We start from the raw sequence: 17,736 nt of genomic DNA, 5'->3' as shown, positions 1-17,736 counted from the left end.
AAGAACACCAGACCTAAGAACTCTGATTGCTACAAAGGCTGTGATTCCAGAGTAATGATCATCTAGATTGCATTTCTAAATACAGTTACCAGTGACATTCAGGGGATGGTCCCTTTGGCCTTAGCTTAAAAGGGCCAGGGTCTCCCATTGCATCCTGGGTCATCTCCAGTCATCCTGATGAATATCTGGCCACTGGATCCAGATGGCTCTGGAGGAGAAAGTGAGGCTGGTGACCTTGCACAGCCCTCCCTCACTCAAACCAAAGTCAACTGTAAGTCATGTCATCATGTCCCTGATGTCACGGTCCTCTTGGAAAACGAAGGACAAACACATCAACAACCACCACCTAAATACAATGTGAGTGTCCCCAAAGTCTGGGTGCTGTTTTAAGCTAGAAAGCTATTTAATAGCTCTTTAATAGGTATTAAAACTTGAAACAGCACCCAGACTTTGGGGACACTCTGCATTTTGTTCACTTTTTATGCTTTAAGGGATCTGTAGTGTCATTGACATGGGGGCACTGATCGCAGCCCACCTGTGCCTTCTCTTCCTCCGTCCTGTTCCTTCATATCCTTCCATTAATCCTCCACAGGGGCTTTCCCCTAGGCCTTTGGACCTTTCTCTTTTATTAATTTAAAATGCCAGGTATGTATGTATTGGCAACTGGAAGGCTGCCATATTTATACAATGATTTCCAGAAATTTGGATAATATCCTCCGAGTATAATGAATGACTTTGTCACTGTTGTCGTTGGTCTTAAAATATAGTTTTTAAAAATGCCCGTGAGATGTTATGAATTGAGTATATTGACCTATAGCCTATCTCCAAATCCAGCCACTCAGCAAGCATTTAAATGCCTACTATGTGCTGATCATCATGTTAAGCACTGAGCACGTATACGTGTGTGTACATGTATACATATACACATATACACACACGCATACACATACATACAAGAACACATATTGTGTTGAGAGTGTTTCCTCTCTTTCCCTCCCTTATTTCTGAACAATCAATTTGAGCTTTATTTTCATCGGAACGTTTGGTCTTCCGGCCAAGATGCCCTATTCTGGAACAAGTAATGCTTTCCGACAGCTCGGTACAGAATGATGATGTGATTTTACTCATGTCTACACTTGGCAAACACTTGTCTCCTGAGATAGGTATGCAGGCTGGCTCCTCTTTGTAGTTCTTTGGAAAGTAGCTTCACTTGTGTCTGAAAGGTTGTTTAGAAAGACAGGCGGCCTGATTCAACTTGGCAAACGAGGATGAAGTACCCGCTCTGTGGTGTGAATTTTGCCAGATGCTAAAGATATAAAGACAAAAGCAAACAATCCTTACTTCCATTTAGTGATGATGATGATGATGATGACTAGAATTTATCTAATGTTTTAAAGTTTGCAAAGTGTTTGAGGAATATTATCTCATTTGATCCTCAAAACAACCCTGGGAGATAAGTGCTCTTTTTAATCACTATTTTACTATTGAGAAAACTGAGGCAGAAAGGGTTAAGTGACTTGCCCACGATCATACATCTAGTAAGTGTCTGAGGATGGATTTGAACTCAGGTCTTCCTGACTGCCTGTCCAACACTCTATGATCTGTGCCATCTGGCTGTGGGGACAGATGCAGTGTGTACAGTTACATAAATTCAGGGTAACTTAAGAAGGGAAAGCATAAGTTGGGGGAGCAGAGATTTCATGGACAAGGTAGAACCTGAGCTTGAAGTCTTGAAGGAAGAAAATGATTTTGAAAAGTGGAGCTGAGAAGGCAGTGCATCCTTAGCATGGGGCACAGCATGTGCAAAAGAGTGGAGGTGGGAGAGGGAATGAGAGTCTTGTTTGATGGGAATGCAGAGTTCTCATGAAGTCATGTAATGTGAAACTGTGTGATAAAAGTTGATTGTTGTCCTCTGTGATCAAAGAGACCCAAGATGGGGTCAACGTACAGTACGTCCAACTGAGGCTGATCAGACCAATAAGAGCTTGGAAAGTTCTACCACTGTTGGACACAAGTAGTCCATATAAAAGTAGGTTGATACCAAACAATAGAAGACCTTAAATACCAGGCTGAGAAGAGTGTGTGTGTGTGTGTGTGTGTGTGTGTGTGTGTGTGTGTTTATTTATTTAACCTGGAGGAACTGTGGAGCCACTGAAGCATTTTTGAGGCTGGTTGGAGCTGTGCCTTAGCAAGCTGATTTTTGACACCTGTACTGAAAGGATAGATTGGGGAGAGGAGAGAATGATGTCATGGAAGCCTAGCAGGACACCATTGCAATGGTGCAGGTGAAAAAATGCTGAAGCGTTGAACTAAGGTGGTTACCCTGTGTCTGGATAGAAAGAGGGTAATGATGCAAGTGATATTGTGGGGGTAGAAATAAGATGGGGCAAATCGGAGGTAAGGGTGAAGAAGGAGGCGGCCAGCTCATCAATGGAGTTTCACACCTAGGTGATTGGGGAACAGGGGAGAGCTCTGGCAAGTCTTAAAGAAGAGCAAGCCTCGGAGAACAATGGTGAGTTCTGTGGTGGAAAGGTGGATTTGGCATCACATTCAAGTCAGTTACATATTCTAGCTGGAGTTCATAGAATCTGAGTTGTTAGGGATCTTGGAGGTCATCACCTTTGACCCCTACCTGAACAAGGTAAGTTAAAAACATATACCTTGTGAAGAGCTTGAAAAAAACCTAGAAATATCATTCTAGGACTGTATGATTCACACTTTTCATCCTATTTCAGAGCATTGGTGTTTGATTGTCAACGTTTCAGGCAGAGTTTGAGGTCCCTTATATTTTGACACTTTCATCAGATAATAAAACCTCATAGATGCTACACTAACACTGTCTTTTTGGTTTAGATGACCAATGTGACACCAGAATATTGTCTTGACATCATAAAGAAGTTTGAAGTTTCAGAAGAAAATAAGGAGAAAAATATCCTTGGCATAGAAGGTAAAGCATCCTTAGATTATAAACATTGATTTATTGTTATATTTGATGGTATTAAACAGGCACAAGTACCTAGAAAGAAGCCTGCACCCTGGAGGGGACCCCAAAGTTGCAAGCATTCTTCAGGTCATATCAGATCTTCATTCATACCTCTTACAGAGTTGTATTGTGTTTTTATTTTTTAAACCACTCTGAAAGTCCATTCTCTCTTCAGGGAGTCTGAGGGTTGTGGTCATCTTGTTCCTTCAAGAGGTTTCTCCTGACTTTCTTATACTGGAGCTAGCTCTAACCAGTTGTTAGCCAATGGTTAAATTTGGGGGGGAGCACTTACATCTCAGAAATTGGCCTTGTTACAAATCAGGGCATCATTCACTGTTTTGTTGATTGTCTAGATTTAAGGAAATGTTAATAATGCAGATTAAATTTAAAAGTATGTGCATACATTTTACCCCACCACTGGCCAGTTGTTCAACCTTTGCCAGTACACCTCTGTATTGCCATATAAACATTACCTGAGCTCAAAAGGAGTGCAATAAAAAGCTAAGGGAATGAAGTCATTACCAGATTAGAGGTTAATCATAATGACAACTGGCACTTGGATAATGTTTTAAGGTTTTCAGAGTGCTTTATATTCATTATCTCATCCTCATAATACCCTTGCTTTTACCTGATAGTATTGATTCATTGTATTAGGATCTCTTTAATTTGCTCATTTCCCTGGTGTCTCTATTACACTCTCTGTCTCTCTCTCTGTCTCTGTCTCTGTCTCTGTCTCTCTCTCTCTCTCTCTCTCTCTCTCTCTCTCTCTGTTTCTCTCTGTCTCTCACTCTCTGTGTGTATTTCCTTTGGGCCTTTCTTTCCTTTCCTCTCTTTTAGGGGAATGACCACTAGCTTGGCCATTTTGCAGGAACATCTCAAAGCAGATATCATAAACTTATAACTTACGGTCTTTACCTTTATGGTACCAGTTGGAACCTTCCTCCTTAAACCTGTCCATTTGTCATCTTTGACATTATATTTTTAAATGGTCTAAGGCAGTATTTGAAAATGTTGTAAATTACCCTTTTTGGAAAGTTCATCGAATTTTCTAACCCATAAAGGGTAATAAAGTATCCTGAGAGGAAAAACTGCTAGATGAAGGAGACCTCAGTGCTTGCATGACCACTTCTCCCAAAGCCTGCTGACTTCTCTCTCTTAAGTGAGTTAAGGCTAGAGATGCCCCACATGGGACCAACTTTTCTCAATAGAAGGTGCAGAATCAAGTCACTGTTGTTCTCATAGGGCATCTTAAGCCATAGTCTTCTGCTCCTGGCTCGATTAGAGTCCCTTTTTGATCTCCTCCTTTCCTGCTATCTCTGGAGTCCAGCCTAAAACTTAGGATTCTGTCTAAATCACATCCTCTTTGTCCACATGCCATCTCGGTGGTATCACAAGATTTTAGATTTAGGAGGGGACTATCTAATCCAATCTGTCCTTGAACAGTAATCCCCTTCATATGGTACCTAACAAGTGGCCATTCAGGCTTTGCCTTTTGGCCCCTAGAGTTGGAGAAATGCTTCCAGAGGCTTCCCAGTCCACTCATCTATAGCTGTAATTGTTACGGAGTTGCTTCCTGACTTCAAATCTAAATCCTTCTTTTTGCCTCTTTCCATTCGTTGCTCCTGGTTCTGCCTTCTGGGGCACAGCAGGACAGAATATTTCCTCTTCCAAATGACAGATATTCAGATACTCAAAGACAGCAGTCATGTATTTACTCAAGTCACTGATGAAAATGTTACACAGTCCCAGGCCAAGAATAGCTCCTTTTCTAAGACCTCCTTCCAAGTCGACATGGAGCTATTAATGACTACTTGTTAGGTCCAGTGATCCAGCCAGTTCCAAATCCATCAAACCATATTACTGTAGTCTAGCCCACATCTCTCCATCTTTTCTACAAGAGCAGCTTGAGAGACTTTGTAGGACCTAAAATCTAAGTAAACTCCATCTCCAGCATTCTCCTTATCTTCCTGTTCAGTAGTCCTGTCCAAAAAGGAAGTAAGGTTCATGTAGCATGACCTTTCCTCGCTGAATGAAGCCAGATTGTTTCTTGGTAATCACTTCTTTCTCTTCTCTGTTCATGAACTAACCGTTTAATAATACATCCTAGAATTTTGAAAGGAAGTGAAGTTAAACCCACAGGCTTTTAATCCCTTCTGTGATTATAGTATCATGCCATCATGGCAGCCTCCTGCTGTATTTTCCTAAATTCTTATCTATTTCCCCCTTCTTTCCAAGTGGTCTGAAGGATACTAAGTTTTACAATGGTGTTGTACTCAACAACCCTGAGTATAGTGTTAGGTTCAAAATCAGAAAGACCTGAATTCAGATCCAGTCTCCACATCTCCTAGCTGTGTGACCCTGTGTTCACTCTTGCAGCCTTATCCTTTAAGTGGGCATAATAAGAGCACCCACCTCCCAGCCTTGTGTGAATCAAATGAGATAATATTTTAAAGCCTTCAAGCCTTGAAGCATTAGATTTCAGTGCTATTATGAAAATATCATGCTTACTTCTGCATCCACTGATCTCTGCTAAATGCTTTGCCTCTTGGTTTCTGTGTTTTTTTAAATAGGAATATTCCTTAATATGCTATATTACTCAATCTATTTCCCTTTTCTCCTGTTCCTTTTACTTAGTTGAATGTAAGTAATCTAGTTGTACCAATACAATTTGAAGTTTTTTTTTTCTATTGAGAAAAACTAATTTCAAAGGAATGTGGAGGTAAAATGCTGACTAAAGGGAGATGGGTAAGTTTTCCCAGGATTCTTTGGGCTTTTTCTTTACCATCAGTGGAATGACTGCCTCGATTGTACTCCATTAGACTGGCCTGCCTACTTGTGGCTTCTGAAATATATGTATCCAATTGGGGCCAATTTCTCATTAGATTTCTCTATGCTCAGTTCCCTGGCATATTTCTGGACTATGTAGAAAAAAAGACAACTGTAAAATTGTTTTGTGTTGGTACATAGGGACTGTTCTTTGGTCCACTTATATTTTGGGGGACCTCTTAGTTTCCAGGCATCATCCTTTACCATTATTGACATAATTAACTGCTCCTGCTGTGTTAGAATTTGAGATTATTGAGGACATGGTCTGCTCTGTTTTTGTCTTTGTAGCCCAGTGCTACACCCCACCCCAACTCATGTTTCATAAAGTTACTTGTACATAGTAGGTGATTAATAAATCTGTGTTAAATTAAATTGAAGTGAATCCATCATTTATGCTTCTTACCCTACACAATAGTCTGTAAGCACAAGATACAACAAAGAACATGCACTGGCCAAAAATGTTGTTTGTCATCAAATATTGTCTATTCAGTTCACCACAACGCACATTTCTGATGGGTCTACTCGGGCCTAATACAAGACTTCCCAAGAGTGGATCCGGTTTTGTCAGCCTCAAATGGTCTCCTGACAGTGCTCATAGTTACAATTACAATGGTCATAATTACTGCTGTGCTGCGGTTATAGAGATGTCCTCAAGATAAACAGTGGAGTGGACAAGAATTCATTTTGGTTTCATTGTCCCATTGTATTAGCTTTGCTTCAGTGTGCATTGAAAGACTTTCTCAGCTGTTTTCCTACAATATAGTGTTATTTTAAGTCAAAGTTAAAAAAAACCAAACACAATTTCTAGCTTTTACCAACTTAACTCTTCCACCCAAATATGGTCATATCTGTGACTGACTTGGATTTTTGACCGGGGACAAACCTCTTTTTGTGATGCCAAAGTTTTTCCCCCCATGTGCTCTTTAGGGGGTGTCCCTAAGGTATGTGGGATCACTAGCTCATAGGCGTAGAGCTCAGAGTAACCTGGGACTTCAGCTAGTTCTTATTTTTGCTAATAAGGAAACTGAGTACTGGGGCCCCAGAGAAATTATTGATAAGAAGATGCCTTAGTTACTTTGGAAGAAAAGATGTTGCCTAATTCTCAGATGGTGATGTGATCAGTGATTGATAAAGGGCTTACCTCTCATCATGGGGTGGCTACAAGAATGGATTTAATTCAGTGCCGATTTCTAGTTTCCACGTCTGGTCCTCTGACATGTTAAGGTCTGAATCTTCCTCATCTCTTTCCTTGAAAGGTTTTACAAACTTCATGAGGAGTCCTGCCTGTGACGTCTTTAACCCCTTGCACTCTGAGGTGTTCCAAGACATGGACCAACCCCTCTGCAACTATTACATCGCCTCCTCTCACAACACATACCTGACCGGTGACCAGCTCCTCTCCCAGTCCAAGGTGGACATGTATGCCCGCGTGCTGCAAGAAGGCTGTCGCTGTGTGGAAGGTAGCTTCGCTATAGTAACAACAACAGTAATAAATAATAATAATAGCTTACATTTATACAGTACTTTGTGCCAGGCCAAGAAAACCCCATGGACAAAAAGTCCACGGGATCACGTAGAGTCAGGCATGACTAAATGACTGAACAGCAGTGGCCAGGCACTGTGCTAAGCGCTTTGTGATTATTATGTCATCTGACCCTCTCAGCAGCCCTGTGAGGTAGGTGCTATTATCTCCATTATACAGATGAGGAAACTGAGGCAAAGAGGCTAAGTGACTTGCCCAGGTTCATACAGCTAGGAAGTCTGAGGCCGGTCTTCCAATCTCCAAACCCCTGCATTCTATCTACTGTACCACATTACTTTGCTCTAAAATGTTTAAAATTTACCTTTTAAAATTGGTATCTTTTATTCCTACTTCATTTTTATTTTGGAATGTATCCAGTTCTCTCCCCCTTGCCAGGGAGTCATTCTGAGAGATGGAAAAAGCAGGACAACAAAACTAGCCAACGTGTTAACCAAATTCGATGGCAGATGTGATGTTGCACCATCATAGCCATTGCACCAGAGATCTGGACCTGGGAGGGACCTTGGACGCTGTTTTGTCCACTGCCCTCAGTTTACAGCTTAGGAAGCTGAGGCTGAGAGAGACTCCATGCAGCTAGGTGGTGAAATAGATAGAGTGCTGGGCTTGGGGTCAGTAAGGTCCGAGCTCAAATTCTGCCCGATGCACGTCTGAGCTGTGGGGTCATAATAAGATGGTTGTGAGACAAGAGATGTAAAAGCTCCTGCAGTCATCTGGTGCCAAATGCCAGGGCTTGGCCTCACTGGCAGGATGTGAACCCAGGTCCTCTGCCTCCAAGACTGTGGAGTTTCCTCTGTACCAGTCTTCTACCTTTGCAAAGGGGTCATCTGTGTCTAGCTATGTAAGTGTAGCTAGACCAGCCAAGGAACATGTTGAGATCAGGAATTTTGAATGAGAGGGATAGGGAAGGAAGTTTCAAGGGTCTGGGCAGGGTCTGGCTGCATCAGGGGAGTTTTGACCATCTAGAGGGCCAGATCCAGAAGTACTGGTCCCTTCCAACTTTAGGTCTGAGATGATGTAAACACAAGATACAATGAAATGCTGTCAGATCCTATGGTCCTCTGAAATTACTTTGAGCAAGAAAATGTAGTGTATAAAATATTAAAAGAAATAAAAAGCCCTTTTAGCCTAAGAGACCTTTAGACTAATTTGTTCACCCAACAAGTCTCTTATAAATGCATAGAAACTGACCCTGGCCATCATTATCATGAGTTGAATATTTGCAAAGGATGTGGCCCACACAGTTCCCACTAGGTGCTGGTGTTCTATGGTGTGACTAGCAGAGTGGCACAGAGGATGAATTTTGGTGCCTTTAGGAATGGTTACCAACCATAGGCAAAATTGCTCACCTTTTGCCCTTTCTTTCCTGTGGCACAAGTGCCCAGTACTTCTGGACCTGGCCCTCTGGATGGTCAGAACTCCCCTGATGCAGCCAGACCCTGCCCAGACCCCTGAAACTTCCTTCCCTATTCCTGTCATTCAAAATTCCTGATCTCAACATCCTCCTTGGCTGGTCTAGCTACACTTACATAGCTAGACACAGATGATCCAGTTCAGGATTTCTTGAACCAGGGTCCTTGAACTACCTTTTAACCAGTTTTATCTCCTGAACCCGTATCAGTGTGATGAAGTCTATAGGTCCCTTTTCAGAATCATGTTTTAAAGTAAAATATATAAGATTACAAAGAAACCAATCGTATTGAAATATTCTATCAAATAATTTTTTTAGCTAAGGTCAAAGACCCCAGGTTAAGATCCTCTGGTCTAAGACCTCTGTTTACAGATCGTGGCAGCAGAGTCCAAAGGGCACCTAGTGGTCTTTTCCACATCATGTCTGTACAGAGTTACCTGGTTTTATTATTGTTATTTTTTAACATTTGCAGTTGCTATTTTAAAAGCCTAATTTATGGACCATAGCCAGTCAGAAACTATAAATTCCAAGTGCCTCAGATGGTCTCCCATAATGGTGGGAGTACAGTGGAGTAAGGTAATTACTGAGTAAGAGAGGGATGAGTTTTGGACAGCTGCTTCATGCTGTTCACGATCAGTAGAAAAATGCCAAACCTTGTGCATTTCCTAATCTCTCTTTCAGTCCTGTGATGTTTTCTATCTTCATTTGTCCAACTGAAGTTCCTTCCTTAATCAGATATTTATGGTGTCTTGGGGAGGGCTGATAAGATTCTCTAGTAGAATCTGGCTTGTCAGCTGATACCTTTTCTTTTTAACCTGGTCCTGCCTTTTAGCCAAGACTGTTTCAGAAATAGGGATATTTTGTTCAAGGGATTAATGTTGTTAGGATGGGTCTAATACTGACATAAACTCTCAAAGCTGTTTCAGTACCTTTGCTGTCATCTTGGGGCATGTATCTGGAAGTGCCGATCTGTCAGCTCCATCATGACAAGTTGGCAGTCTAGATGCGAGAGATTTAAAGTCCCTGGCCAATATGTCATGAGCCTTCCTGCCTCTCCAATGACACAATCCATGAGACCCAAAGGCTATTCTACTTTGAGGTCCTTCCAGTCCATGGGTTGAAAAGAACATAGATTTAGTGCTAGGAGGAACCTATTGACCATTGGGTCTAATTCCATTTTATAGACAAAGAAATTGAGGCCCAAAGAAGTTTTCAGGGCTACTCAGTGTTTACATTTATCCAGTTGGTTAGTGTCTATCAAATAATTTTTTTAGCTAAGGTCAAAGACCCCAGGTTAAGATCCTCTGGTCTAAGACCTCTGTTTACAGATCGTGGCAGCAGAGTCCAAAGGGCACCTGGTGGTCTTTTCCACATCATGTCTGTACAGAGTTACCTGGTTTTATTATTGTTATTTTTTAACATTTGCAGTTGCTATTTTAAAAGGTAGGGTTCAAGCCTTATCTTCCTGACCCCATGCATCTCATATAAATGTTGCCATTTTATAGACAAACAAATCATAGTACACCGTACAGGTGAATGTCATGGGATCCAGGATTCTCAAGTCCAACCTATACTCTGCTTATTCATACCTGAACACTTTCTTTCACTAGTTTATGGGTATTTAAAAATAGTTATTAGCGACCTTATGCAATGGGGCAGTTGGACAGCCATTTATTGGATTTAGTGGTTTTTTGTGAATAAGTGTGAGTTCTCCATGAATCTTTGTTATACTCTAGGGACACCTCAGGATGTGAGTTACTGAAATTATGGTTATTGAGCCTTAAAGATATCTCTTCACTCTTCTTACAATGATATTCAGGAAAAAAAGACATCAAGTTTTAAGGGGTACTAAGTCTGAGGAAAGCAGATAAACTAAGGCTTTCATCTAAAGACCGTAGCTTTGACAAATTTTACTTCCTTTATAGTCTCAGAGGTGCCATACAATCTTCACAAACGATATCTGAAATTGTTTACATTTCTCAGTGGACTTCTTATTCCTTAGCATTACTTTCATTTTTCTCTTACTATTGCCCTTGAAAACAGGCCATTTTCTTTAATTATTTCATTTGTTTGTTGGATGTAGTGTGGTATAGTGGAAGGAGTCCTGGCTTTTCAGTCGGAAGACGTGGGTTCAGATCCTGGCTTCACCACTTATTAGCCACATGACCTTGACCCTTCTGGGCCTTGGATTCTCCTCTTTTGAAAAAGAGGAAACCAGATGCCCAATAAGGCCCCAGGTAGGTCTGAACCTATGATCTTAGGAGAAATTCTGAAAACTGATAGCTTTCGAGGTGAGAGGAAACACTGGTCGTGGAGAAAATTTTGAAAAATATTGGAGGCAACAACATGGCACTTGAACATAGAGCCTCCATGAGGGAATATGAAATCAATTTTCAAATAGTTATTAAATGTACTTTGTCGATAGAATAAATCCTTTGTGCTCAGGACAGTTGGACGTTGTGGGAAATCCAGCTAAGCATAAGACAAGCTCCCTGTTCTCAAGAGGCCTCCACTCTAGCAGCATCTAGGTGCCAATTAATGGTGGCCTTTATTATCTAACCTGGGAAGATTTGATGATGGAGCAGGAGTGGCTAGGAGGAGTCTCCCTGGAAAAAGATGGGGCTTGAACTGACCTTTGAAGAATGAGCAGCATTTACCTAAACAGAAAGGACAAGCCTGTTGAAAGTGGGCGAACAAAAGTGAGAAGGGAGAAACAAAAGCCAAAGGCCTCTGTTTGTTTGAAAGCAGACAGTAGGCCTGACTGCCTGCTAAGGGGGTATTTTTGGAAACAATGGGAAGAGAGGTTCTGTATTTAGGGTCGGGCCATCTTATGGATGGTCTTTAAACTTCCTGGTGGAGAAGTTTAGATTGGACATGGGGGGTGGTGGTGGTCCAATTCATGGATTTCATGGCCTTTGAGGTCCCTTCCAACTCCAGCGAGCCACTTTGGGGGAGTGGCAGGAGAAGTGGATCTCAGGAAATTGGTCTGATAACCACATACAAGAAGACAAGCTGGGAGTTTGGTACAGTGGTCTGCATCTGGCAAGTGTGAGAAGTTAGACTAGAGTGGTAGCAGGTGAAGCAGAGAGGAAAGATTAGAATCAGAGAGGTTTACTGAAGGACTCAGTAATGAGAATTGGGGGTTCAATCCAAGGGATAAAGGAGAGTTAAGAACCAAAGGTGATTTCAGAATTCCTTGGCTGAGACACAGTAAGAGTGTTTGTGCCATGGATGGAAACAAGCCAGTTCAGAAAAAGAATGAATGAATTAAAACAAATGAAAAAGCCAGGCAATGGGGAGACAAATAGAAAAGTCAGGCATTTCCAGTTCTTGAGGGGCTACCATTCGAATGGGAGAGACAATACACAGGGAAGGTTTCAAGTCCTATGGAAAAGTCCCTTGGTCCTTAGGGTTTGGTGGTAAAACAAATATTAATGCATCGTTTAATATCATTTTCACTGATGAAATCATATCACATCCTATTGTTGAACCATTTGACAGCTCTAAGGACCGGTGGCGAGAATGTTCTTTTCTTGGTCTTCAGTGACTGTGGCTTCAGTACTCAGAAAGCAGTTGCCAGACTGAGTCTTTCTAGGGACTGCTTCCCAGGATTATAGTTGCAGGGTCTGGCTTAGAAGCAAAGGCAGCCCCTTATCCCCAGGATTTCTCCCCTCAGTAATGGCTCTGGGGCCACCGTTGGTTATGCTGGAAGCAGGATCGGTGGTCTGGAGGGCAATGTTATTCTCAAGGCTCTTGAGGAAGAGATGAATTATCTTTTGCACATTATAAACAACAGCAGGATATGTACATAGAGAGAGCCTGTGGGCAAGTCAGGGGTGAAAAATGAATCTAGAGCCTTCTGGGGAGGAGGTTAGTTGAAGTCATGAGACTTAATCTGCTTACTGAGGGAGTGAGAGGAAGGAAAAGCAGAAAACTGAGGACAACATCTTGGGAGAACATTGTTCTCTTAGGGTCAGGTGGAAGAAGAGAAGCCAGCAAAGGCATAAGAACCAGAATAAACACAATGTGGATAAATCAGTGTGAGGAGCTCCTGGTCTGAGAGTACCCTTCAGAAATCAAGATTGCAATCCATTCATGGTTAAATGGAGCCACAGCATTCATCTGTGGTGTTGATTGCCAAGTAATTTCCCCCAGGTTGCATGGTTACTGAGTGTCAGGGTTGGGATTTGAACCCAGGTTTTCCTGATTCTAAGACCATGCTCCATCTACTGTGTCAAGGTGCCTTCCTTGCTATATATGTTGTATTTTTATTATAGCTACATTGAATCAATGATACAACAATGTGCTGAGCCATGGGAAGTAATAGGAGGCTGTGATTGTTATAAAAATACCAAAAGAGCAACAATATTTAACCCTAAGTTCCTGCCATTTATTTGAGGGAGATTCTTATTTGGAAAAAAAGCTACCATCCCCCAGAGAACCTAGAGTCTCCAAATAGTGTTTTAGCAATTGAAACTCAGCTGGATCGGTTGACTAGCTTCAGACAGGGTTTTCCAGTTTGATCCAGCTTGCCAGACCCCTTCTGTGAGCATGAAACATTTGGTGATTTCTTCCACATTAAGCCAAATCATCATATTTATTTCTTTTGGACCATTAAATCTTCCTAAAAGCATAACTTTCCCTACAGAGGCACCAAGGTACCCTAGGTCCTATTTCATTGTAACAATGAGCATACCACCTCACACTGAAAATGTTGAATAGAACAAAATGTAGGTTTCCAGGGAAGGCTATCTAAAAATCATTGAGTGGTAGGTAGAATGTATATTCCTTGAGGACAGGGCCAATTTTGTTTTACCTTGCATTCTTGGTCCCTGACACATAGTAGGTGCTTAATAAATGCTTGTTGAATTGAGTATGTGTTTGTTTTAACAGTTGACTGTTGGGATGGTCCAGATGGAGAGCCAGTGGTCCACCATGGTTATACTCTCACTTCAAAGATCCTCTTCCGAGATGTTGTGGAGACTATCAACAAAACTGCCTTTGTGAAGAATGAGTAAGTGCTCTCAAACCCTTTTCTCAGCCTTAAGGTCTAGCCCAGTTAGGGCATAGCCAAAATACAAAATCCCAAAGTGGGAAATGGACATTTCTGCCATGGACTTTGCTTATTCAAGGTAGTGGATGACCTTTAAATATCTGAATACTTGCTTTTCCTATTGGTCAACTGGGAAGTTAAGCTGATGAGGCCTACCAAGTGCAGAATGCATGGCTGGGGCCCTCTCTGATTGGGGACTGCCTTGGGAAAGAGGAGAGATGCTTGGGTCTGTTTTCTCAGCTGGAAAATGGGTTTTATGAGCACTCTTGCCAGATGGCTGCCACGGTTCCTTCCGACTTTAAATCCGTGGTTCTTTGATCCTCTGACCTGTTTATCTCCTCGTGGTGAGATCACACTTGTTCTCTGTCTCCAACCTTTCAGAAGAAAGAAATGACAAAGAAAACATTGTTATTATAGCTATTTAACAGTTGAATAATAGTTAAACAAGTTCACAGAAAGAAAACATTAAAGCCCTCTTCAGAAGTGGAATCGTTTCTCTGCCAGGTGAAATTTTCATTTGCATGAATCGTTTGCATTAATGGATTGTTGCTGTCCCCTGGTTTGGGTTTCATGGAGGAGTATAATCTAACAGGGCCTTTTCAGTTAAATGTGATTTCCATTAAAGTCCCTGGGATGATTGTGGAGAGATTTCCAGCCTACTCCACAGGGCAGCTGCTGGGTTTGTTTGTTTTTATAAGCGAATATCCCTTCAGGTCATCATGAGCGTGAAGTCAGACGATTCTCCTGGGTGTGGGCTGGGTACATGTGGTGAACAGATTTCTGTTTGATGGACCTTGTGTTAACATTAGGCTGGGGATAGGAGCTGAACCTGTGATTCCACAGCTGCTGGGAACTCCCACGTGAGGAGATTCCCTCTGCCAAAGCAGGATGCTACCTTTCTTGCAACTTGTCGACTGAGGAGAGTTGCCTGGAATACAGGTTGACTCCCCTTCCCCCAAGCAAGTCCTTTCTGGCTTCAAGACCAGGGCTTTCTCCACTGTGCCCCATGTTCTCTGAATATCACTTATGAATCCTCTTCTATTATTAGCTTTATGTGATTAGTTTTAATATCATTCTCATTATCAGTGCTATGATTGTTATTATGTTTCCCTTATGAGTAAAATGAAATCTTAGACAGTCACGGCTCTTAATATAGGAACTGGGCTTTGCCCGCAAGCCAGAGAATTGATTTTGGTTTCCCCCAGATATATTTTGAATTTTATGATGGATACTCGATGAGTCAGAGAAAGTTATTAGAAGGAAAGATGGAGAAGAGAGGTAGAAGGAAGGAGGAGACCAGGACGAGAGGGCAAAGAGGAAGAGGCAGAGAAAGAAAAGAATTACCAGTTATTATTTCACTAAAAATACATAGTATGAAACTTTCAAAATAAAAATGTCAGTAATTCAGGCCTGGAAATCAGTTTATAGTATAATAAAAAAAGATTAAGAAAAGGATGACTGAAGTGATTGGAAGAAAGGAAGGAAGTGAGTACCTGCTTGTGTCAGGCACTGTGCCGAGGGTGTGACAAAGAACCTCTCATTGGAACTTCACAACAACCCTGGGAGGTAGATGCTGTTATGACCCTCATTTGACAAGTGAGGAAACTGAGGCAAGCTGAAAGGTCAAGTGACTTGCCCAGGGTCACCCAGCTTGTAAGTGTCTGAGGCTGGATTCGAACTTGGGCCTTCCTGACTCCAAGCCCACCTAGCTATCTACTGCCATGCAGTGATATTGGAGTCAGAGGACCTGGGTTCCCATCCCAGCTTCGTAATTAATCAGCACTATGATCATGGTCAAGTCTCTTCAATTAGTCTGGGCCTCAGTTTCCTTATCTGTACCAAGAGCATTAGACAAGGTGACTTCTAAGGTCCTTCTAACTCAGAATTGATGGTATGACAGTTTGGAGCTGGACAGGGACTTCAGGGTTTTCTAGCACATCTCCTTTATTTTACAGTTGGAGGTTCTTGGGTCCCATAGTGGTAGAAGTGACTTGACTAGGTCATATTGCTAGGAAATAGCTTAGAAGATACAAATCCAGACTGTCTGATTCCAAATGCAGTGTGCCAGCTAGGTGACACAGTGGAGGAAGATCTGAATTCAAATCCAGCCTCAGACATTCACTTGCTTTGTGACCATGGACAAGTCACTTAACCTCTCTTTCCCCCAGTTTCCTCATCTGTCAAATGAAGATTTTAGTAGCATCTACCTCCCAAGGTTGTTTCAAGGACCCAGTGCGACAACAATTGTAAAGCACTTAGCGCAGTGCCTGGCACATTGTAGTTCTTTCCTGAATGTTTGTTCCCTTTCCCTCTTTCTCCTTTCTATTCTACCGTGTACATGAACCTAGAGCCTTATTTCTGTCTCTGCACCAGCTGGCTCTGTCGCCTTGGGCAGATCCCTTGACCATGTGTCCCTTTGTGTTTCAGTTTGTAAATAGAAATGCTAGTGTGCAGTCCATGCTTGAAATGTTGGGAAAAACACTTTAATGTCATTCTAGCAACGTAGTTTTGAAATGCTTGCTTTATAAGGGCCATGTGAGTCTCTTCAAATGAATGCTGTAGTTTGTTTTTATTTTAGCTAGAAAGCTGTAAAAACATGAAGAAACGATTACATTTAATGATAGGTGTCCCTAAGATGTTTCCAAAAGGGAGAATAAATCAGATGCAAATAGAATACATAATGTTCCTTTCCTCCTTTCCTCTCTGCCTCGTCTTCTCTCTAGCCTTACCCTCTCCTTTCTCTCTTTCTGTTCTCCATCTCCTTCTCTTTCTTCCACTCCTCTTTTTCTCTTCCCTCCTTCTCCTTTCTCTCTTCGACCTCTTTTCTTTCTCTGCCTCTTCCTCTTTGCCCTCTCCTCCTGGTCTCCTTCTCCTTCCTTCTACCTCTCTTCTCCATCTTTCCTTCTTCTCTTCTCCAATGCCTCCTCTTTTCCCTCTCTACTTTTTCTCTCTTTCTTCCTCCTATTTTCCCTCTCCTCCCTCTCTCCTCCACTTCTCCTGTTTTTTCTCCCTTCCTTTCTCTCTCCTCCTCCTCTCTTTCTCCATCTCTCTCCCCCTCCTTTCCTTTACCTCTCCCTCTTTCTCTCTTCCTTATTTCTTTTTTCTCTCTCTTTCTGCTCTCCCTGTCTCTCCATTTCCTTCGCCATCTCTCCCTTCATCTTACTCTCTTCTTTCCTCCCTTTCTCTTTTCTTCCCTCTATCACTCTTCTCTCTTTCTTTCTCCTCTCCTTTCCCTCTTTTCTATTTTTCTCCTTTCTCTCCTTTTCCCCTACCTCTTCTTTCCTCTTCTTTTATTTCCTTCTTTGTTTCTCTCTTTTCTTCACCTCTCTGCCTGTCCTTGTACATTGCACACCTTACTTTGAGTTTCATGTGGATCTAAGGCATGCTCTATACTCTGGCCATTTGCTCAACCATTAAGCAGATCGAAATGTTTTTTTCTCTGGAGGGAGAGGTTTTAACAAATGCATCCAGGATCATTGTGGGGTATTGGTTTTTTTTTTCTATTTTGTTAATTTTTCCCTCCGCAAAGACAACTGCCTAGAAATGCAAGAGCCCAGTCAGCCCAGAGCGCTTTTCTGAACCCTCCATACTGCCATGCCCCTGAAGTCTTCCTTCTGTGGTTGTTTTTGTCTCAGGTTCCCAGTGATCTTGTCCATTGAGAATCATTGCAGCATCCAACAACAGAAGAAGATTGCTCGGTACCTAAAGGAAATATTCAGTGACAAACTGGACTTGTCATCTATCGACACAGGAGATTCCAAGCAGCTTCCCAGCCCGCAGAGTTTGAAAGGAAAAATTTTAGTGAAGGTAATTACTAGCAGAACATAATAAAAGTCATCATCTATCAACCTAGCCCCAAATTCCCCCAAGGATTAAGAAATGGTTTTTTCAAAGGAATAATAATTGGAATGGATACACAAAGT

The 17,736-nt window shown here is 41.9% G+C and overlaps 1 protein-coding gene across 3 annotated transcripts in view; it reads left to right on the top strand.

Annotated features, from left to right (window-relative positions):
• PLCH1 (phospholipase C eta 1) overlaps nt 1–17,736 on the top strand; it is a 205,731-nt gene that overhangs the window by 143,693 nt on the left and 44,302 nt on the right. For all 3 annotated transcript variants that reach the window (XM_036755457.1, XM_036755456.1, XM_036755455.1), the window contains exons 6-9: nt 2,854–2,947; nt 7,066–7,269; nt 13,654–13,774; nt 17,449–17,620. In XM_036755457.1, the coding sequence (XP_036611352.1) occupies nt 2,854–2,947; nt 7,066–7,269; nt 13,654–13,774; nt 17,449–17,620 (591 nt within the window). The remainder of the gene's footprint in view (nt 1–2,853; nt 2,948–7,065; nt 7,270–13,653; nt 13,775–17,448; nt 17,621–17,736) is intronic.

Source organism: Trichosurus vulpecula, chromosome 4 (assembly GCF_011100635.1).
Source record: "Trichosurus vulpecula isolate mTriVul1 chromosome 4, mTriVul1.pri, whole genome shotgun sequence".
Classification (NCBI taxonomy): domain Eukaryota; kingdom Metazoa; phylum Chordata; class Mammalia; order Diprotodontia; family Phalangeridae; genus Trichosurus; species Trichosurus vulpecula.
Note: the sequence above shows the minus strand (reverse complement) of the source record. Positions and strands in the feature narration are given on the sequence as shown.